At 37.2% G+C, this 24,026-nt stretch overlaps 1 protein-coding gene across 5 annotated transcripts in view; it reads right to left on the reverse strand.

The window, feature by feature from the left end:
* Positions 1–24,026, reverse strand: part of vaspb (vasodilator stimulated phosphoprotein b) — a 48,692-nt gene that overhangs the window by 17,613 nt on the left and 7,053 nt on the right. For all 5 annotated transcript variants that reach the window (XM_079875092.1, XM_079875093.1, XM_079875091.1 and 2 more), the window contains exon 2: positions 3,579–3,750. In XM_079875092.1, coding sequence (XP_079731218.1) covers positions 3,579–3,750 — 172 coding nt within the window. The remainder of the gene's footprint in view (positions 1–3,578; positions 3,751–24,026) is intronic.

A 24,026-nucleotide genomic window follows, 5' to 3' on the forward strand; every position in this document is an offset into this window, starting at 1 on the left:
ATCTCTAAATTCACCTTTCTAATAAAGAATTCACTCGTCTGCCACCATAAATGATTTATCCTAAATGATCTACATTTGGGTGCTTTTATTTCAGTAAATATCAATATATGATTTTTTGCAATTATTTAAACTGTTTTAATGAATCCAAGAATGAATCCAGCATAAATACAAAGACTCCATGTCCAAGAACATGGCACATGCGTTTTAAACAAGATCTAGATTCACATATATTTAAATGCACCAAAAATGCACCAAATGATTTGCTCATACTCAAAGTAGTTCAACCCCAAAGTGTCAGATTTGTAAACTTATTTGTATATTCCAGCAAGAATCTATGCTTATTTAACAGAATGTCCACGAGGGGGCTCTACCGCTGCAGAGCACACGAGTGTGTGTGTGTTTGTGTGCGTGTTTGTGTATGTGTGTTTCAGGGATTCCCTATGTTATAAGAATTAGAATAAGAATACTAAGAATAGTAAAACCAGAAATCTTTGACCTTGTGGAGATATTTTTTGGTCCCCATGGAGAAATCAGCTTGTAAAAAATACTAAATGATGTCTTTTGGAGATGTAAAAATGCAGAAAGTTTTCTGTGCTGGGTAGGTTTAGGGTTAGGAGACTGGAAATACATTTTGTACAGTATAAAAATCATTCTATGGAAAGTCCCCATAAAACATGGAGACCTGTGTGTGTGTGTGTTCGTTCGTTCGTCTTCAGTGAATGTGCTGACACTTCGTTTCTCTGTTTGTATTACAATCATGAATTCCACAAAGCAGAGCGGCGGAGAAAAAAGGGAAGAGAGAGAAGAAAAGACGAAAATGACCAAAAAAGCTCAACATGCCATCCACACAGAAGCACTGTCATAAAAACACACACAAACCAACTAAGAAAGCAGACACTTCTGAGTAACAGTGACGGAAAGAGATAAAAGTCACTGAGTCATTCAGACAAAGAAAAATGAGTTTGAGGAATCAGACAGATGGACTGTGGAGAGGTAGAGACATGGGAATGGGGGAGGAGGGCCTAACTGGCACAGGAAATGGTTTGGCTATCTTACAGGAAACAACAACACTACTTTAGTAGTCATCTCTGGAGAGCATTCGTGTCTGTGCGTATAGAGGGCGACCGAGCTGGGAGGAGGAAGAGAGAACTCAAGATAGAGGGATACAGGTGATGGATGGACTGTAAAACTGGGAAATAGACTAATTATTTCCATTCCGTCAGTTAGAGGAATATTTCACCCAAAAATTAAATTTGGGTCATCAGGTGACATACGTTTAGTAGAATGTCCAGGCTGCTCTTTTCTATTTGATGAAAGTTGATGGATGCTGAGGATGTTAAGCTTCAAAAATATGATTTGCGCACTATATGCACCCATATGATTTGTGCACTATATTCAAAGGGAACACTCAAGTCAAACAACATAAGTTTTAAGTCAGTTAATAAAAAATACAGTAAAAACATTAAATTTGTACAATCTTATAACAATGCAAAATTCTATTTTAAAATAATATAAAATGTAATATATTCCTGTGATGGAAAAGCTGAATTATCAGAAGTGTTATTTATTATAATCATTTTTATTATACTGATAATAGTATTGTTTTCTTTCAAAAAAGAAAGAACGTGTTTGATCGGTATACAAACTATACAGTATATATATATATATAAATGCATGCATTTTCTATTGACCACCAATTAATCCTGTAAATAAATAACTGTAATTGTCTTTCAGTTAATTCCTCCCTCTGTAACAGATGCAAAGATCAACCACATATAAGGTACAGAATGTATTGGATCCAACAATATTAATAATGCCATTCATTTTAATACTGAAAATTATGGCTGAGGATGCTTCCCTGATGAACTCCAAGTTCTTGTTTTGGTAAATTTGATAGTGTTTCCTATTTGGACTCTGCGATATCTACTAGCCAAAAACTTGGAGATGAAGATGGGTAACCGACCTCTAAACCCATTTGATACAGGTATTTCAAAATGCCATACATCCAAGTTGTATCATATGTTTTTTTCCAGATAAAAAAAAAAAAACAGCGAGATTTTGTTGCAAAACTATCTTGGATGTATGATTCTAATCTAATCAGTTTATCCAAAGTGCTCTTTCCCCGTCTAAAACCACACTGGTAGTCACTTATTTGTTTCTTTAACACCAGTATCCAGACATTTGCCATCCTTTCCATGGTTTTACAAAGGCTACTGGTAAAAGCAGTTGGCAGTGTGTTATTTGGATTAGTATGATCTTTTTCTGGTTTAGGTATAGGAATTACTGTTGCTTCTTTTCAATATGATGGTATTTTACCAGACGACCAAACAAAATTTAAATTATCCAAAAGAAGGGATAGTGTCATTGTCACTTTGATCTTTAAAACTTTGCAGACCTTTTACATTAACAGTTTTATTACACACATGAAAGGTAATATTCGAAAAAGCATAATGGGAAACTTCAAATCATCTCAAGTGTTTTGATGAGGTCACTTGTATTTCCAAATGAATTCCTTTATTAGGGATGCACCGATAACCACTTTTTTTCAGACCAAGTACAAGCACAAGTACTTACATTTGGGTACTCGCCGATACCAAGCACCGATATGAGTACTTAATAATACCATACAGTTCTTCTAACAATGTTTTATTTTTATCAGGTGTTTTTCACTTTCTGACTGTAACAAAGTAAATATACAACTTGTATAATCAAATTGCTTCTGTTAAAGGAGCTATTTCTCACCCGTCACCCCTCCTCTTGACAATTTAGCAGAGAATAGAGACGAGAGGTTAGGCTAATGTCTCGTTGCCATTAGCGGCCGTTCACATATCGCGTTTTTTGCGCATGCAAATTCGTTATTTCAAATGTAGGCAGTAGGCACTCATAATAGAAGCAACGCGGTGAGGCGCGCTCGTTTTTCCAGGCGCGCCTATGTTCATGTTTGCATAGCAACGACAGACGCCATGGGAGCACGAGTGCTTGTGCAAAGGAGGAGAAAGCGGTGCAGCCGCGATTTCCATGCATTTTAGATGCGATATGTGAACGGCCCCTTAAAGTGGTATATCGGGTGCAGTTGTATTGGGGTAGTTTTACGAGTACGAGTACATGAGCACAGTATCGGACCGACACCCGAGTACTGGTATCGGTATCAGTGCATCCCTATCCTTTATGGAGCACCTTTATCATATTTGTATAGTTTTTTTTTGCTCATCTTTGATGCTCAACATCCCAGTATGCACCCAGAATAGACCTCCTGGTAAATTTCTTTTTTGTGTACTGTAGGAAAAAAATAAATACAGGTCTGAAAACACATGAGGGTCAGGAAATTAATAATTTTTGGGTGAACTATCCCTTTAACAACACAGTGTTAGACTGCAGCATGTGCTGCTGGTCTTTAACCGTGAAAAAAATGATTGAAGTCAGTTCTTGCAAACTATTTTAAAGTGTTAGCTTGAGGCGGAATGATTTTATTTCCAGTTACCCTGAATGTGTCACCTACATGCAGTATTACCTTCAATGAAAAATGGTTTGTTTGTCCACAACTACAAGCTACATCTGTCTGACTGTAGTTTGTTTACCTGCTGGTCGGTCTGCATTTTGCGTCCCACCACTCTGAAGGCGTTATTGCTTGGGTTGTGATAGATTTGGACCCTGCTGAAAGCCTGGGGGCCCGTGCCTGCTGGGACCCACTTCTTATTGCCATCATCGTAGATCATCACAGTGGCCCGCGCCTGACAGATACTTGACTCACTGTGCATATGAAAGAAAGGGAGAGAGAGAGAGAGAGAGAGAGAGAGAGAGAGAGAGAGAGAGAGAGAGAGAGAGAGAGAGAGAGAGAAAGAGAGAGAGAGAGAGAGAGATGACATTAACAACAGCGTCACACTTTTATATCAATAAAACTGCTTTTCAAACTGCAAAAAAGTTAAACGGAACACAGGGGTTGGACACCGGGAAAAGGATGACAAACAAAGGGGGAAGAGAGACTGAGGCATAATGAACAAAGAGACAAGTGTGGTTAGAAATGTGTGAGGTAGGAGGAGAAGTCTGTCTGATCGAAACAAGCCCAGCAAGTACCAACAATGGGGGCAGACAAAGGAAGGAAGTGCTCAACATTCCGGTGCTCAGGAGAGAAAGCAGGTTCTGGAAACTTCAAACTGACCGCATATCACATTCTCACACATTACATACATGCACAAACAGAGCCTGTTCTTGAAGGAACAGTTCAAATGGAAATTCCAGGGCTCGACAATAAGGACTGCCCGATGGCCCGGAGCCACAGTAAAAGACTGTCTGGGCAGTTGACGGAATTGTCACTGTCCCGATCGGGCCAGTACTGGAGTTATGCATTCAAACTATATTAAAGTGCCCATATTATGCCATTTTAAAGGTTCCTAATTTTGTTTTGGAGGTCTCCTACAAAAGGTTTACATGCATCCAAGGTTAAAAATCACTTTAATTTTCTCATATTAAAAATTGCACATCACCTCATTTCTCAGAGTCTGAAAACGACTTGTTTGAACCATATACAGTAAAAAGAAGATGCAGTCACTTTAAACCCCTCCTTTCCGAGAGCCTGCTCTGATTGGTCAGACAGCCCATGCTGTTGTGATTGGTCTACCACTTGTCAGAAATGAAATGCCCATTCCTATATCTAATTTTCAGCTCTTCCTCAGCCATTGATACAGTGATATGAACCGTAACATTGGTGTCGGGTTTACTGTATCAATTCCAGCGCGACTCCTCGATCATACTTTTGAAGTGTATGTAAATTAAATTTAATTGAACAGCATCTTCTCAACATGTCAACAACACAAACCAAACTCCAAATCAAGGCCTCAGCTACAAGTACAGTGTTTGAGGGCGGGTCAAAGTAGACGTTATTCATGGTCAGCCAATGAAGACCATAGATGTGCATTATGCAAATTTGTTACATTAGGGGCTTTTAGACAAAAGTTTTCATAGTTCCTAACTATTGGCAGAAGTGTTTTTTGCCATATTCACACTGCAGGACCTGGGAATTATTTTGGTTATAGGAACGCCTTTTAGGGGGACCGATGACGAAGTCCAGGCATTTCTCAACCTTTACGCTAGGGAGTTGAATATTGCAGTGCTTATCGCTGTCGACCGGCTTACGTCACTTCTGAGAGTCTATTGGTAGTGTAAATGCAACCAGGAGAATGGCCCTATGGGGACATTTAGTTCTCGGGAGACTGGCGTGGCTAGTTAACAGAGTTCCTATCACTACCCCATGTGAAAGCCCCTATTGTTACGCATGTATATAACAGGAAGTGAAACTGGAATTGCTAATGACTCGTTTTGGCAGTTTTTAACCAAATTGATTCTTTCTTTTAGGAGACAATACATTTATTTGTCATGCACTTTGATCTTTAAAACATTGCAAACCTTTTTCATTCACAAACAGCTATTTTACACACTACATGAAAGGCAATATTGGAAAAAAACATAATAGGTGCACTTTAAAACGATTCAAGCGCAAAAATATGCAAAAGAGAACTCAATTTGGATCTCATGCGCTGGTTGATAGACGGCTTTCTGTGCGCTATTGACTGAATAGCTTACGTAGCTTTAATAAGAATTAATCCATATTTAGTTAATAAAGACCTTGCCGTGTTATTTTGCATTTGATTACTATAGTATTCAGGTAAGAAATACTAAAATGTATTACTGTTAGACTCACCTGAAAAACTTAAAGCACTATTTCATTTGTATGTTTGTTCTATTGTATTTATTGTGCTATTGCTTGTAATTTGTTTGTTTGTACTTTCTTTTTATTACTGACAATTTACTTGTCTTTCATAATGTTTGAAACACTATATAATAGTCAGGTTAGTTGTCTTTGTTGTGGAATAAAAAAATGGAATTGAGAATTATGAAATTTCACTGGTATCTAAAATTTGTGTGTCATAACATTATTTATTAAAATACCAGGTTACATGGGACAAAAACAACGACAAAAATATTCACATAAAAAATCTGGGCCAGTAGAAAAAATCCTTAGCATTCAGCCCTGAATTCTACTTCTACTTCTATTTACTCGGCCAACACAAAAGGAGAGATTTTGATTTATATTTGTGAGCAATTTTAGAATAGTGATTTGGAACAACATGAGGATGAGTACAAAAATGTTTGTACAAGTTTCGGCTGAACAAATCCTTTCAGAATTCTGCTGACAGCGGATGGAAAAAAACAGATGGATTTGTCCATCACAAATATATACAAATAAGGATGTCATGCTGACATCACCTTACTCGTAGTGTGCGCATGTGGCGGCGCATTTGTTCCTGGACTGTTTATAGTGTCTCTAGAGAAATGAATCAGACACAAACAGGCGGTTCATTTTCAAACTCAAATGCTGCCTCTGCACTGGCTCCATGTTCACATTCCTCCATGCTTATTAAATTAAATCTTTTCACCTGCATGCACAATTACTCAACTAATAGCAGACTTCTGAAATTTTCTGTACAGAGGAAGAAGAAAATGATGAATAGACGCCTAGTGGTTTCATAGACACTTTAAGCCAGAAAATAAACTCTTTTAAAACACTTTTCACGCTCTCATTAGCTTATTTAATTTGTCTCCCATGACAACACTGGACATGCATGCATGACGCATCACAACAGAAGTCTGATTTTTATCACATCCTAAATTATGTGTCAAGTTTAATAGCATTATGTGGTGGAATTAACATTTTTAAAAGGGGCATGAATTGAGAAATCAAATTTTCCATGTCCTTTTTTTGTTTTGTTTTTTTTAATAAAGAGGTCATTGTACTCTAAAATATCCTGTAAGTTTCAGAACTAAAAACTTCCTCCTCGTTAGTCCAAAAAAAAAAAGCTTTTATTGAAACCAAGCTCCCAAAACGACTCGTTTCAGATTTTGTCTCAGTATGATGTCATAGTGTGACGAAAAACCATCTCTGCAAAAGATCAACGGATTCCTCCTACACCCACCAATTTGCCCATGTAGTTTGAGAGAGATGCAAACACAGGACTACTTGAGCAACAAAATGATAAAAAATGCCTCTAAGGATTACAAGACGTTTTTCAGTGCCCAGTATTTACATTCCCTTCCTTGTGATTATTTTTAGCAAAGTTGCAGATCTCGTCAGTAAGACACAGTTTGTGTTTGCTTCTGTGACAGTTCAATGCAGGCTTCTCAGAGACAGAAAATAAAAGATGATTCAGTGATAACTATATTGGATGTGACAGTGTTGCATGTGTGAGTAACAGTGTTTTTACCATGAGTCACTTTTGTTTTGTCCGTTACAGATGGTTTGATATCCACTCACTTTACTGAAAATTATGAATGATGAATATAAGTACGACAAACAATGATACATTCATTCAGAATTCGTTTACATGAAAAACTAGGTTATCCTTTCAACTATACCTTTAGTTACTCCAAGTACTTAAACTTTATTTGCAACAACCAAGAAATATATAGCATATGTAATACGCATAAATGTTTCACAGTTGGCAAGTGTTTTAACTATGTTTTGAGACAAATACCTTTCTGTAGCGTCTTTGTTTAAACACTATTATAATGTAATAATTACCTCACAAATACAGAAGGAATAAATATAAATAAAGATAATTAATTAGCACACTGTCGTAGATTGGAGTATCCTTAGTATTTGAGGTGTAGGTTCGTTGTCTTCCAATTTGTTATCAGACTCTGGCTCAAACATGTATGTCTGCCATTTTTCAGCACTGGAAGGTTTCAGAACAATTCCACACCAGTAATGGCAGGGACGTTGAAATGTATTTTAACATGCAAAACTGATACCCTATCATAGTAGTGGGCGTTTATTTCTAAGTCTGGAATGCGGCACGCCTATCAGAACAAAGTGTTTTACAGAGGGTGTCAAATGAGAGGGTTTTAAAGAGAGGGTTTGTGATGTAAAAATCTTGCTTACATTATAAAGTGGACCTAAAAGAACATTATAAAACTTTTTTTAAATGCAGTTCATGTCCCCTTTAAGATTTTTGGCACTCCTCCTCCATTTTTATGTACCCTAAGTATACAAAATAAAATAACATATTAACACTATCTAAAATATTTGACAAAATTACAGCTGGCCTAAAAAAAAAGTTCTTTGATTTTTCACATTTCTTTGACACTGCTGTCTAATTGAAGACAATAATAATATTTGATAATATTGGATAAAAAGTTTATTATGGGCAAAACTGAGTGACATTTGTTGTCTTAATAATAATACTAATTAGCATATTATTATATTAATAATAACAACAACAATTAGTAATTTCTGGGGGGGGAATCATATTAATTATTTATTTTCACACAATTTAAAATGCTTCAAATATTTCACTATTTGTTTATATTATCATACATTTAAAAAAAAAATTAAGGGACTTAATTTTTTTAATATCTGGGACTAGGGTAACAAAATAGAATCTATTCATAATAGGCATTTAAAAGTAGAAATAAAAAAATATGAAGCCATTGTAAAAAAAAAACATATCTTCTTTCTACATTCTCTCCCTCCTCATTTCCTCCAAACTGTGATATAATCTCGTCTTCCTGTGACATCACACTGAGGACACAGCCCACTTCCTTCTCCAAGAAATGCCGAATAAGGACTGACTATATGGTCTGCCGAGTGCACACAACACACACACACACTTTGAGCCCAGATGTTGATTACTATTGGAGGAGGGGGCTTTGGTAAACCAGATGGAAGGAAAGACGGGATAAAAGAATCACAGAGGAGATAAAGAGGATGAGTGAAAGAGGAGGGAGATCAGGATGAACTTGGCTCAGACTCTACAGACAGCCATACTGTTATGGGAAATGCATACATTTTTAATATGGGAAGGCGAACGAAACAGTGTGTACAGTAAATTATTAATGACGAGGAAGACACACACGCACACACACACGCAGTACGTAAACAATTGCCTTCATTAACAGATGCAAATGCAAACTGCTCATCAAGCGTTCACGACAGTGACTAAACAAATCAAGGCACTTTGAAACAGATGTAATATATTTAAGAATGAATATATATTGTTTAATTGATCAGTTTTTGGCCAAAATTGGATGTTTAATTGTGTCTGCAGTTTTGACTGATAACCATGGGTGCCGGTTTAGGGTGGCAACATATTGTTCATCCCGAGTTTTATTGGGTAAATTACTTCAAGACAAGCTGGACTTGCTGTTTCAGAAACAAGATGAAGCTAAGCAAGTCCCAAGGCAAACATAATATCAAACCTCTTTATCATCCAGAAAGATTAACTGGCCATGTCCAATATCTGCCCATGTTGTTTTAGTTATGTTTTCATCAGTATTCTTTGTGCAAAGTTTGAGACTGTTGCTCTCTAGATATCGATATCGGCAATTGAAACAACATACCAGGCCGTCACAACTTTAAAAATACACTACTCCTTAGTAGCACGAAAAATCGCCACAGTTTCCAAGTAATGAAGGAGTTAACAGGAAACTGCTGAGCACGGCTGAAGAAATGTCTGTATAAGGCTGTTCAGACAGCTGCCCTTGAACACTAACAAGTAGAGTCAAGCCCACTAATCGGTCTCAAACTCTCTCTCTCTCCCTCCCTCATTTCTCCTTCAACACCTCAAATATGTTCTGTTCCCCTCCACTCACCTGGTTCTCCAGCTCACTAATGACACAAAGGCAGAAGATAAGGGCTAAATGGTCACTGTGTAATTATTACAAGTGACTCACTGAGGATAAAACATGCAGACTGGCAGATGGGTGTTTGGACAAAAGAACAAAAGAATGTAAACTCAAGGAACCTGTGGGATTTTGAAGGGTCTTTCTCTCAGCAGAGTGTGTCATGCTTTATAGCTGTTTAGATCAGCTGTCAAGTCTTGCTTACACTGTTTTAACTCTGTGTGGGTTTTAAGTCAATTTCAATAAATGCTTACACTAAAGACATCCTCTGGTCAAACAATTATGGAATGGTATAGATATAATTTACAGTTTTTGATGATATATAAGAGAAGGCATGAAAATTATCTACTGGCAAAGTCTTCAGGGAAACTAATGGACAAATAACAAGAATTTTAAATCATTCAATATTAACTATATTGCTTCATTTTATTAGCAAAAACAATAAATAAAATACATAAATAGATTTCTACCAAATACTCGAAGGTGAGGAGGATTCATCCGTCTACATTAAAAATGGATTTCAAAATTGATTGGTGTGAAATATTTTTAAGTTGAAAGAAAAAACTGTTTTTATGATCGACCACTGCTGTCTTTTCCAAGTACTCATTTTTGGATAATTGTCCTTTCCATGGGTGAAATTCTAAGGTCACTGGTTCAAGCCCATTACTGGAAGAATTATGTTGAGCAAGACAACCAACACCACCATATCAGGATAAGACAATCACATGGTACATCCAAAGAAACAAGGTCCTACTATGGTAATGTGAAAAATAAATGGAAGTAACATGGAACTTTTTGATGTCAAAATATGACAACTCAAGTTGCATTAAAAACATCATATCTGGTGTTTCATATCATAGCTTGCTAAACAAAAATTGTTTTTGTTAGATGGTACCATGCGTAATTCCTTAGTCAGAACCAAAATAAATGAATTAAAAACTTTGAATCATGACAATACAGTTTAATTGGTCATTCAAAACTAAACTTTAAAGGAAAGTCTGTGATGCCTGTCAAAGACTGAGACGAGGCAAAGCTAAAGAGCTACTTGCTTTGCTCTAATGTCTCTTTTCTCACAAGTCTCAGCTTGTTGTTTGAAGGGCTGTGGGCTACAGCTTTTAGAGTTTTTCCTCTGTAAGCAGTACTGGAAAACTTACCTTAACAGTTACCTTAACAGTAAAAAAGCAAAACAACCCAAGCACAATTGTAAGTGGCTTTTCCATTCCTTAAATAAAAAAGCCATTGAACGAATCACTCATTGAAGGCCCGAGTATACGTCATTTTCCACGTTCTGCTCAGTCTTGCACACAGTTGAGCGCGCGATTCTTTCAAAGTATGGCCCTTTGGCCGTGAGCATGGAAAGGCACATTCTGCGCGTGCGCACTGTCTAGTGGACTTTGTATTCAAGTGCTCAAGTCACTCGCACACGCGCTGCCTGGACACAAAAGTGGGCTGCACTCAGGATTGCTGAAGTATACTTTGGGCTTTACTGTTGTTGTTTAATGTAAGAAAAGATAGAGGGATTGGGTTTTAATTAATGGGAGTTTAGTAGCCCTGTTCTACTGAAAGAGTCATCCTTGGTCTTTATTATCATAGTCTGGATCTCACCACACAGAGTTTCTGTTGCCCTGTTTCCACCTTGTATTTAGATGTGTCTACTCTGACCACTTCTGTTCAAATTTCATCAAGACACATCCCTCTTATTTTCTCACATTCTACATCACTGCAGAAGTGTGAGTACTACACACAAATATTATTGACTGAACGAATCCATGTTAACTGGACCACGGGCGAATGAAAAGGATAAAGGAAGCAGCTGCGATTTTGACCATAATCTGTATTTGGTACAACAGCAAAGTTTGAATTGCTTGTTTCTTGTCCTACAAAGATTACATATTACGTCAGTAGGTGGAGAGTAGGTAGTCTTTTGTGGCTGTTTGACCCCATTTGACCACATGAGCATCTATACTATGAAAGCAATCAGGATGAATGTGTTTTCCACTACCTCTGGAAGCGGTCAAAAGTGGACAAGCTCAAACACTTTTGACCCTGTTTACATCTATATTTAGTGTTGTTCACTTTCGATCAGATCTTCAAAAACGTATCCTAATATCAGGCATAAACAGGACAAAAGTTCAGGCTACAAACACTTTTCATAGGTCCATGAGGTCCTTATGTGCTCCATTTAATAGTGGTTATCCAACAAAAACACTCCAAGAGCAAGCTGTTTAATAGCTACAAATAACTCCAGGGTAACATCTAATGATGCACCGATTGATCGACCAGGGACCAGAATCCGCAGATTCTCCGCATGATTGGCCCGTTTTGTTGCCAGTGGCACAGGCAATAACGTCAGCTGCACGTTCTCACTCTCTTCTCTCCGATGGCGATGTGGCACACACCCGCCTCCTCTCACTCACTCGTCTCATCGGTTAAAAAGTGCTCGTATAGTTTTACTAATTCCTGCAGGTTTCACGCTCACACCGAATGCACGTGCACCACTGATCTATATAAGTGCCGTGCACAAGCCGCCTCTCAAACAGCTTGAGAGTCGCAAGTACCAAATTGAGTGGCGTACCTTAAAAGGTCAAATACACACAAAATTATGTCAAAATACCCGTCTTGGTGAGTATTCAGTTAAACACAGTCAGTTTTGGAATCAAATTAGTTGAGAAAGATAAGTTGTGTAACAGTATATTGGATCCGTGCATATAGCTCTTAAAGTGACAGTAGTCTAATTCTCCTGCTGCTGTCTGTCATGTTAATTAAAGAACAAAAGACATAGAAAATCACTATCTGCTCTAGACTGAATAACTTTTGTAACTAGTTGTAAGCATTAATCTATCTGTATTTATTTTTTACACTGAAGACTATCCAGTATTATTTTACATTTTATTACTTTCATTTCTGTAATATTTCTTACCTGAATATACTGCATATCCACTGGGAAAAAAATGAAGCCGTGTTTATTTCATATCTCTTTTTATTCTATTGCATTTATTTTTCTTGCTGTTGTTTGAAATTAGTTTTTTTGTTTTTATTTTATTACTGTCTTTTAACTTAATTCTTATTAAAATAAAAATTTTGCATTGAAAACACATTGGCTAAGTTTAATCTCTGATGATACAGGATCAAAATCCCATGGCAGGATAGCAAGGAGCAAGTCACTGCAAACACTGCATTCAGAAATAATGGGAACGTGGGTTTTGTAGGTGGTTAAAGCAGAAGAATGCCGTGTTTTGGAACGGCCTAGTCAAATTCCTGATATGACCCAATAAAAACTTTGTGGAAGGGCCTGAAGAAAGCAGTTCATCCAAGAAAGCCAACCAACAGTTTTCCACAGATACTAGAAGCATTTGGTTGTTGTACATAGTTTTTCCAGACATGTATTTATGGTTCATTTTGATTAAGTGAAAATATAAAACATAATTTAGATCTCTGTGAAAAAGATGAAGACTTGGATAAAGATCTCAAATGTACTGTAGGTCATATTTATGGCAAAAAAATTCTGAAGAGGAAATTAAACTTCTGTCATTATTTACTTATCTATCGATCCAAACCAGCATGACTTGGAAAACACACACACACAAAAAAAAGATATTTTAAAAAATGTTTCAGTGTTTTTTGTCTATTTAATGAAACTCAGGCGGGTTCAATGTTGTTTGGAACACAATGTTCTTGAAAATATCTGCATGTTCTACAGAAGAATGTAAGCCATAGAGGTTTGGAACAACATGAGGATGAGAAAATGATAACAAAAGTTACATTTTTGGGTGGACTATCTATTTAAGTGCTTACAAGTTTTCTACCATGACCGTATATTTCCCATATAATTAAAGTGAATGGGGACTGGTGCTGTCAAACTCCAAAACAACAAATCAAGCACCATGAAAGTAGTTCAATATAACTTGTAAACTAAGGTTGGGTGGCATGACGATATATCATGGCGAAGACATACATAACGTGCAATTCGAAAGAGATATAATTTATATTGCGGCATGTAAATATATCCACTTAGCACAGTACTGACATGTTAGAGAGAAAAAAAAGAGCGGGACATCCTTGAATAAAAAAGCTATTAAAAGCGCAACAAAACAGAAAAGTACTGTACTCATAATTTTGCTTTTTTTTCGCAAAAGAACTTGGGTGCTGTCTTTACCTAAAAACAAAACAAAAAAACTGACTCATTGCTCTTGACTGAATCACTTCTTTAGTTTAATGAAGACAATGGACTGTTTTATTTTACATTTGATTATTTAATTTCTGTACCTGATTACCTTGCCTATCTGAAAAACAAAGCACTGTTTAGTTCATTTCTCTTTGTTCTATAGTATTTTTTGTCTTGTTTATTTTTTACTGACTTTTAATTTTGATATCTTAAAAAGCCTAATTATAGCCTAATTTCTTGCAAAAATTTTGCAAGTTAACATCTGAAGCCGTCAAATTCAACCTTTAACCATTAGATGTTTAGATGAACATTGATTCACTTTCATTGTATGGAAAACAGAGGCCAGGACATTCTTCAAAATATCTTTTATGTTCCACAGAAGAAAGTCATACAGGTATGGAGTGATAAGAGACTAAGTAACTGATGACATTTGTAATTTATAAGTGGCCTATCCCTTTAAAACACTGCTTCCTCAAAATGCAGCGAAAGCTCTTTGAAGCAGTGACAGAACAAACACATTCCTCCTCCTTCACGTCCCTGGCTGGCACTCCGCATGGCCATATTTGGCCAATCAAACACAGCAGTAGGCTTTTCCTCTTAAATCCTTTTACAGGTTGGTGCACATCCCCCCCTGACAGATATTTGTCCTGGGAGAGCCCCCTTTCACAAGGAAGGGGAAGTCAAGATGAGGCAGCCAATCATTCCGCTCCCCGTTGTCCTAACATGCTCATCTGTAATACTCCAGGGGAGCTTGTAGTTAATATCAAAGTGGACTCAGTTAAAGAACCAAAAAGGCAAATATAATATTAACTCTAGGAATTTAATAACGCAGCAAATGCGATTCATTACTGGAGATCTGTTGGGGATGAATCGTCTGGTCTGGTCATGCTGATCTGCAACAGAACGGCGAGAGCCACGGCCAACACTGGGGCCAGGCACCAGACATCCCAGGACACCAGACCAATTTATCTCAGGCTGTCCATATGACTGCCGCACTTAATCTCAGATCCCAACAGCAATCTCAAATGAGAACACTTGTATTGTAGACTAAACAATGATTCTCATTCAAATAAGGCCTTGTTTACACCTGGTATTAAGAAGAGTTTTTGTCCGATCGCAGGTAGACAACGCTAAATATAGGTGTAAACGGGGTCTAAAACGTTTTGAGCTGTCCACTTTCGACCACTTCCAGAGGTAGTCGAAAACGCATTCGATTGGCTCGTTTTAGTGTAGATGCTCATGTGGTCAAATGCATTCGAACAGCCACAAAAGACTGCCTACTCTCTGCCTATTGACCTAATGCGTAAACATTATGGGAAGCACGGTGGTCAGACAGGATTTAAACAGGATTTAAAAGTTTGGTTTGAAGACAAAAATGTACCAAGCACAATGTTCTCTCAACATTCCTGATTTCTAACACGCACTTTCAGTGTGGTCTTGTGGCTATCAGACCCTGCTCTACATAATTTTTTCCCCTCACCACATTTCGCATTAATATGTAAATTGCACAAGTTTATTTCGTCCATTAGATTGAAAGATCTGAAAAAGCCCATACATTTACCTACACATAGACCCCTCCCCTCGAAGAAATCAGGGCAGAAGTGGTCAAAACTAAACTAAACGTTGGTTGATGAAAAGAGGCTTTTAATATTCTTCATTAACACAGCTGGTCCATGTGCTAATTACAGTATGTCGGGCAAGTAAAAATCAAATGTTTACCTATCATTCATCGACCTCAAATATAGCTTATCATTTGAAACACGCAAGTAGTAGCCTAATGTTAGCAACTTTACATGGCCGCTCGCTCTAATGTTAACCTAGATAAATGCGCGCTATTATTTGGCACATAACATAAGTGTTCATGCAGAGGTCACTTGCATTTTTTCCTGATAACAGCGAAAAGTAACCAAACTAAATTGTTGGTCAGATAAGAGTAATACATCATTCAAAACAGTAAAGGGTCTACTTTATTTGTCTAGTCTTAGAAATCACAATTTTAATTTAAAATGTATGATGTCTAGGTTTCCATATCCACTTGTGATAGAAGTGATGCCACACAGATCAACATTTTTGTAGTGATAATATAGTGCTATTGAATTTCTTAGCATCTGTCTAGACACGCTCAGAGACATGAGATCTATGCTAATAAAGACTAAATCACAGACTCCTTTACCACCAGGTCCATTAAACTCCATTAGTCTCTCTCTCTCTCTGAATATAGAGTGTGAGTGTGTGTGTGTGTGTGTGTGTGTGTGTGTGTGTGTGTGTGTGTGTGTGTGTGTGTGTGTGTGTGTGTGTGTGTGTGTGTGTGTGTGTGTGTGTGTGTGTTAAAACGGTTGTTCTCTGCAGAACAGCTGGTTGTTATGACATCACCACCTGTGCAAGTGGGTATCAGTGTTGTGTTGTCTGGATTCATATGCTGAAAGAAATATTCTTCAAACAAATAAGTGTAATACGACATATAAAACAGAATACATCACAGATTAAGGCCTATTGTTGTGTAAAAAACACTCAGGGCCTACAACAACTTCCTGCTGTTAAAGAACATATCAACACAAGCCACACCAGACCCCAGTGAATAAATTTGACTGTTTCAATCAGGAGCTTTGTTGGCACCATGAGGCATCAGCTTTCATGTTCAGCTGTTCAGTAGATTAAGAGTCGGTTGGTTTCCTGGATGTCTCTATGTAAATCCGGCTCTAACGTTTTTTGCTATTCCCTGAGCAACACATTTCCTTAATATGAGGGGTTAGATTTACATGCATTTGAATTTCACAAAAAAAAATTAAACTATGACATCTAAAATGTGCCACAAATAACTTTTAAGTTCAATTTACCCTTTAAACATATCAATCTCCTCTCACAATGATGCGTCAACTAACCAGCTAACCGATTAAAAGTACTGTGAATACAGCATACAGTACTGTGAAAAAGTCTTAGGCACATTAATATTTTCACAAAAAAAAAATGGTTAAGTTAGTTATTTATATATTTTGCTGTAGTGTGTCAGTAGGAAATATCAGTTTACATTTCCAAACATTCTTTTTGCCATTAATTGTAATAATCCAGTGAGATTTTTGTATGCACAAGGAGTCTGACAACAGCCAATATGCTCCACATGGAGATCTGATCTCACCATCATCGAGTTTGTCTGGGATTATATGAAGAAACAGACAAAACAGAGACTAAAATCCAGAAAAACTATGGCAACGTCTCCAAGATCCTTGAATAAACCTACCAGCAAAGCTACTTGAAAACTATGCGCAAGTGTATCTAGGACAAAAGCTGTTTTAAACGCAAAACTATTACTAAATAAAAATATTAAAGGGATAGTTCACTTTGAAATTAAATTTTGGTATGTTTTAGCTTACCTGAAGGGCATCCAAGATGTAGGTGTCTTTTTTTCCGCAGTAGTTTCAATTTTGATATTTTTAGGTCAAACCGTTCTTGTCTGTTAGTCATTTCATGCAGGTATATGGATACTGACTCAAAGAGCTTGCACAAAGTCCAAAATAAAACAGTTCCCCATCGTCCAAATTAAACAATTCCCCATCGTAAGTACACATTGATGGCCTAAGACACGAAACGAGCGGTTTGTGTGAGAAAACGAACAGTATTTATATAGTTTTTAGCTCTTATAACACAGCCGCGTCCAAATGATCTGAGGGCTCGGCGGGTATAGATATATACACTAGATGTCGCCTTCGCTACTGCAGTTCATTGGAACGGAACCGTAGCCAAGGCGACATCTAGTATATCTATACCCGCCGAGCCCTCAGATCATTTGGACGCGGCTGTGTTATTATAAGAGCTAAAAACTATATAAATACTGTTCGTTTTCTCACACAAACCGCTCGTTTCGTGTCTTAGGACATCAATGTGTACTTACGATGGGGAATTGTTTAATTTGGACGATGGGGAATTGTTTTATTTTGGACTTTGTGCAAGCTCTTTGAGTCAGTATCCATATACCTGCATGAAATGACTAACAGACAAGAACGGTTTGACCTAAAAATATCAAAATTGAAACTACTGCGGAAAAAAAGACACCTACATCTTGGATGCCCTTCAGGTAAGCTAAAACATACCAAAATTTAATTTCAAAGTGAACTATCCCTTTAAGCAGTATAAGAAGCATTATTGTGGTCAGTCGTATTTAACTGTAAAATAAAATCCAGTATTTAAGAAAAATAATAATATAATAAATATAGCTGAAAGCAATAATTTAAGGGTCCAATTTAAGTTATGCAAGCACGGCACGGAGTATCAGTCTAACTGCAACAATGAGTAATTAAAGACATTTTAGATTATTTAATCAAAATGGCTGAAAAGTCTTAAGGGATAATTCCGGTATTTAGCACTTTGAGTCTCTTTTCTGGTTTGTTTGGGATGAACTGGAGTGGTGGACACAGAAATTTTTGACGATGGGTCCTGTCTCGACTTTTTGACTCGTTTAGAATCGCCTTTGACCGTTTCAGAGTGGCTGGCTGCGGGCATGCACAAACATGTCCTTAAAACAACCCTTAACGTTCGTTTTCAAAACTGTGCAACTCACCGAGTGGTTAGTGATGTTCGTTGATGATTAAAAACAAATATATCGGCGCAATGTATGATTTCAATCCGTGTTATTTGCTATAGTGAAACTATTTTTTCAGGTACAGGAATCAATGGGATTTTACAAAATGCCAAATAAACACGACAGAAACTGTATTTCGCTACGCTACTTGTTTTGGAACATCAACGAACATCACTAACCACTCGGTGAGTTGCACAGTTTTGAAAACGAACGTTAAGGGTTGTTTTAAGGACATGTTTGTGCATGCCCGCAGCCAGCCACAAGCAGTCAAAGGCGATTCTAAACGAGTCAAAAAGTCGAGACAGGACCCATCGTCAAAATTTCTGTGTCCACCACTCTAGTTCATCCAAAACAAACCAGAAAAGAGACTCAAAGTGCTAAATACCGGAATTATCCTTTAAGTAGAATCACTGGTAATATAATTTAATTGTTTATCACTTTTGACCAATTGGTGGCGCTGTGACCAAATTGATTAGGTGTGAAGTGGGGTGACATAAGCCGCGTTGCCATTACCCTTCCAATTGTGCGAACTGAAATTGCGAATTGAAAATACACTTAATAGAAACACGTCGATTTTGCAAAAACACCCATATATCGCAAAAACGTTTTTACACTGGCATGAGGTGGATTTTCAGGCAATTCGAAAAAGGAATATTTCGCAAAACTGCATGGAAACAGTTTTGTAGCATTTACAGGTCACCTGGTCTACGTAAAATACGATCATTCTTTAAAGATGACACGGTATGTTTGGACAGAAGATGAGACATTTGAGTTCTTTATTAAACTCATAAAAGACAAAAGTATTAAGGGAATACTGGATTCTAAACAACAAAGAAATGCCACCATTTATCAAGACCTTGAAGCAGAAAGGAGGGAGAAACACCTCATATGCGGCCACTCCCAAGTATAAGGGGCTTTCCTTGCCATTAATGCTTGGATAACATGCCTACGTCTCCTACTATTAAAAATAATGGATAGTGCAGTGGCTGCTCTATACGTAAACCTACCAACATCCATTGCTATGATTTTTGGAATGACTTATCGCGAGAGGAAAAAAATATGTTTAACATTGGTTAATGGAAATGAGGATTTTTTTGTCGATTTGTTGAGTTGTTTTGACATCATGCCTTCAAATATGTTGCTCCATTAAACAATAATGGTTTGGTATATCAACATAAAAACATAACTTTTTTTTCACTTGAATCTGGCGACACTGTCATAATTGGTATCATTGTTCCTGGTATGACTCAAGGGATCTATCAAGACCAGTTTCAATAAAATAGGCAAAATAAATCAAAAACTATTATTAGCATTTATTTAAATTTCATTATAATTTTCATTACTTTTCTCTGCCCTAAAATTTGAGTACCTTCAAGACATCATGCCGAAGACACATACTGAGTTTCATAACACCAATGCATTCAACATTTTACAACAAAATGCAAAAACGGAAAATAACGTCATAGCGTGCATTCGAATCGTCTTGAGCCAAGGAATCAAAGGAATTTTTTTTCAAACGTTATTAGCATAAACAGTGCAAATTTGGACAGTTAGAGGTTAAGTAAGAGACTCCAAGTCAAGTCACCTTTATTTACATAGTGCTTTATACAATACAGATTGTTTCAAAGCAGCTTTACTGTGATAACATGAAAATGATTCAATGATGCAAACAGTTCATTTCAGCTGTACAGCAGCTCTAAAAGAAAATAGTGTCATTGTTCAGCTGAAGTCAGTTCAGTCAGTGTTGATTTAGTTCCGTTGTTAAGATTTTAGTTTCAGTTATTAAATTTGTTCATTTAAACTCTAAAGCAGTTCTGCAGAAAAACAGTGATGTCATCGTCAGTTCAGTTCTCATCAAATAGTGTCAGTGCAGTCAAATCAGTAATATAGCTGAATATGAAGATCAGATTCATCACGCCAGTATATGGGGACGACGAAGCTAGACATAGGTCTGTGCAGAGGACTTGTCTGGTTCTTGTGGTCTTTGCTGAGGATCCAAATTTACCATAGTAACAGTTCAGACTGTCCTCTTTCTGTGTGCCAAATTTCATAACTTTCCTGCAAGCGGTTTTATATTTGGAAAACTGCAGGGAGTCCTTTAAGCTTCTCTTTTGTTGACAAAAGGGCTTCTTATTACAAGTTTGTGAAGATGGTTGGCGATTTCTGTGTAACAAATTAAATATTTGGCTAATTTGATTGTATATTCAGCTACCAGTAGAGTGTAGCTCTATTAACACATTTTAACATACTTAAATCATTTCAGTAGAAAATCTTCCGAAATCAGCACATTATTGTGTTTTAAGAGAATTCAGAGCTGATAAACACAGCAAATGTAGAATAGTTATTTTTACTTAAAAACAACAACACTCACAAGCATTTCAGAAAGAATGAAATGGATGGATTCTGCCAGCATTTAAATCTAGTGGATTCTTTAAGCAACTTGTGGTAATGCATGCACCTAATCTTGTCCAAGGGCTGTTTCACCAGCCATTCAAAAGCAATAAATCCGGATAATGAACCAATCAGCAACTGGCGAGGGCGTGACGGAGCCTCTGTAAGGAGGCCAGAGGCCCAGCTAAGCAGTGTGACTCTGGCCGAGCGCCAGGATCCTATGAGAACAGAGGCCAACGACACGGAGCAAATACACACGCCACAGGGTGCAGGGCGACCCCTACTACTGATCTAACATGTTAAATAGATTTCAAAGGACCTCTGAGACATCATATTACATCTGAATCCAGAAAGAGAAGTGAGATTCTCAGCCGGGGGACTTATTTTGTAATATTATTTTTTTTATTAACGTAAAAGTCTTTCAAGGATTTCCACAATTGCACAAATCCAAAACGGGTTCTCCACAGTTACTGTAAGAACGTAACCGTGACAGCCCACTTTTTGCGAAACCTTAGTTACAGAAGTATATTCATATAGATTTTTAAAAAAATAAAGAAAAAAAAAACAGTACCATACACAAGACAACCAGCTCTGAGATTAATTATAAAATTCTATTCAAAGCAAAAAAGTACAATACTGTGAACTTAAATTACATTATATCAGAAATTATGATAAACAATTTTTTTTTAAATACTATTACATTTTATTTCTATTATTATATTATGATAGTATTATTGTTATGATTAAATGTATACAAATATACAACTATAACCAAATAAATAGTTGTTTTAGTGTATGAGGAGACTTTATTTGCAAATCTTTTGACTGTTGGCCTTCTCTTTTGTATAATGGGTAGTGTAGTTCTTTACCAAAAATCAGACATACGTTTATAATAAATTCAATTTTGGCTTCTACAGAAGCATATATCAACTTTGAACAGCCCTAAATTTGGGTCTGCCTTAATTGGCTTTGTTAATGTTATAGCAAAGCAATTCCTCTATTGAGAAAAGGAATTACATTTCCACATCCAGACCATGACTGTTGATCTCTATTGAGTCCTTACAAAGGACTCAATATAAATAGCTCAGTTGTTACAAGCAGCTTTGATGTAAATAAGCCATACATTTAAACATTTCCTAATTTTTCTAAACATGCAGTGATTGCTTTAAGCATTGAGATTTGCATGTCAAGATCTGCCTTCATCTTATTCAAGGCAGATATTTTTCATATGTTAAGCCATTTGAATACGTAGAGGCTCAGATCAATATGCATTTGAGCTTTCAATGGCTGTGGGTAATTCATGGTTAGCATAAGGGCTGCAATTCGAAAGATGTACGATGGGCCAGACCCATACAAAATACCAAAGAGAATCAAGACATGTTGAGGCAAGAAAGGCTGTAATTACGCAACCAAGAGTGCTTCATGACGAACAACACTTGAAATGAAACAGCCGTTTTTGGTTTTGCTCATAACACAAGACTTGTGTATGTTATATTTATTATTTTTTTTAAAGAATAATTAATGACGATCCATTGAATTATTGAAAATTACTGCATACTGCGCATAAGGCTCTCCACAGTGTTAGGCAGTAGTTTCTCTACAAATAGCAAAGCCATTAGTTAGTAACTACTTCAAAAATAGCAGTGTTACCTCACTACTAAGAAATGTAAAGCCATTTTTTTACTCGAGTAATGTCTTCTGGTTCTGCAAGGCTCTTAACTTGGCAAAGTGATGTAATGTGGTCCAGATTTGTAATGCAGTTGAGAACTATTCAACAGATGCACAAGCACAAATATGAAGTAATCAACACCTCAGAACGTCTGTTAGCCAATCAGAATCATGCATTCAACATCACTGCGCTGCAAGTCCTTAAGCTTGACCTAAGATCCCCTTTAATGGTTTTTCTTGGCAGCGACTATTTCCTGCAAATGTTCTTCAACAAGGATTTACATTCAATGATGTCCACTTAGGGTTGATGGAGACCAAATGAGATACAGTATTTGACCTCAACCTGACCTCTCCCCCACAATCCATAGCTCTAGATATGTGAGGAGAGAAAACAACTTTAAACATTAGCTCATTTCTGTCAGTGTATCATCCATCTAGTGTTGTCAAAAGACCCGGAACTTCGGTACCAAGTCGGTACTAAAAAAATTAAACCGCTATGGTACCAGCTTTTCTTAAGTACCGGTGGTACCGAAGTACCGGGTTAATCCGGTTCTTGATGCGCTGTCCTCTTCATAAAGACATGGCGACCGGTGGCGCTGCTAATGCGGTGGCTCTGAATCCACTTGTTGACAAGAAATGAGGAAAGAGCCACATATAGAAATATTTTGGATTAGGCTAATGTCACGTTGCCATAAGGGGCCGTTCACAGCGCGGTTTTTTTTAACGGCCCCTAAAGTGGTATATCGGGTGCGGTTGTATCGGGGTAGTTTTACGAGTACATGAGCACAGTATCGGACCGACACCCGAGTAACTTAATGGTATCAGTATCGGTGCATCCCTACTTACTTATGTCATTAATATCAGTCCGTCAGAAAAGCAGTTCTAGGCTTATTCTTGGCTGGATAACTCTCAGCAGGTTTAAAAAGCCCTTTATTTGAAGCTTTTATTTGTGAAGCTATTTTATTACTAAAAGTCGCAGGGCCGCTTTGATAAAGTTTCTGTGAGTGTACAGCACGATCTCCGTTCTCTGTGTGCGCTTTAACAGCGCATTAATATAGAACAGTGATTAAACTGACTTGGAACACCTTCCAACCAATCAGAATCGCGTATTCAGACAGAGCATGGTATAAATTCATATAAACCCCCACCCCCCAATTAATTATGTAAGGGATAATGTATAGAGAGGCGGTCGTTATAGCGAATAACAACCCCGACAGGCTGAACGGGACCCCGACGCGAAGCGCGCTGTTATTCATGGAAACGGTCTGTTATACTTTGCAGCGGTCTGTCATCAAGAAATAACAGACCGCATTCTACATTGGAATTCAACCAAGCCATGTAATAATTATATTTATTATATATTCATTTATATACATCGCGAACAGAGAGCTTGCTGTGCCTGGTACAGTATTTTCTCTGCTCTCCTCTCCTTTTTTGCGTCCATCTTCAGCATGTCTTGTCTCTGGCTTCTGTTAACGTCCTGTTTACAGACTTTGTAATATATCCACACAAATAATGTTTTGGGAAATAGGAAATGGGCAATGCAGTTTG

This window comes from Squalius cephalus, assembly GCF_949319135.1.
Source record: "Squalius cephalus genome assembly, chromosome: 6".
NCBI lineage: Eukaryota > Metazoa > Chordata > Actinopteri > Cypriniformes > Leuciscidae > Squalius > Squalius cephalus.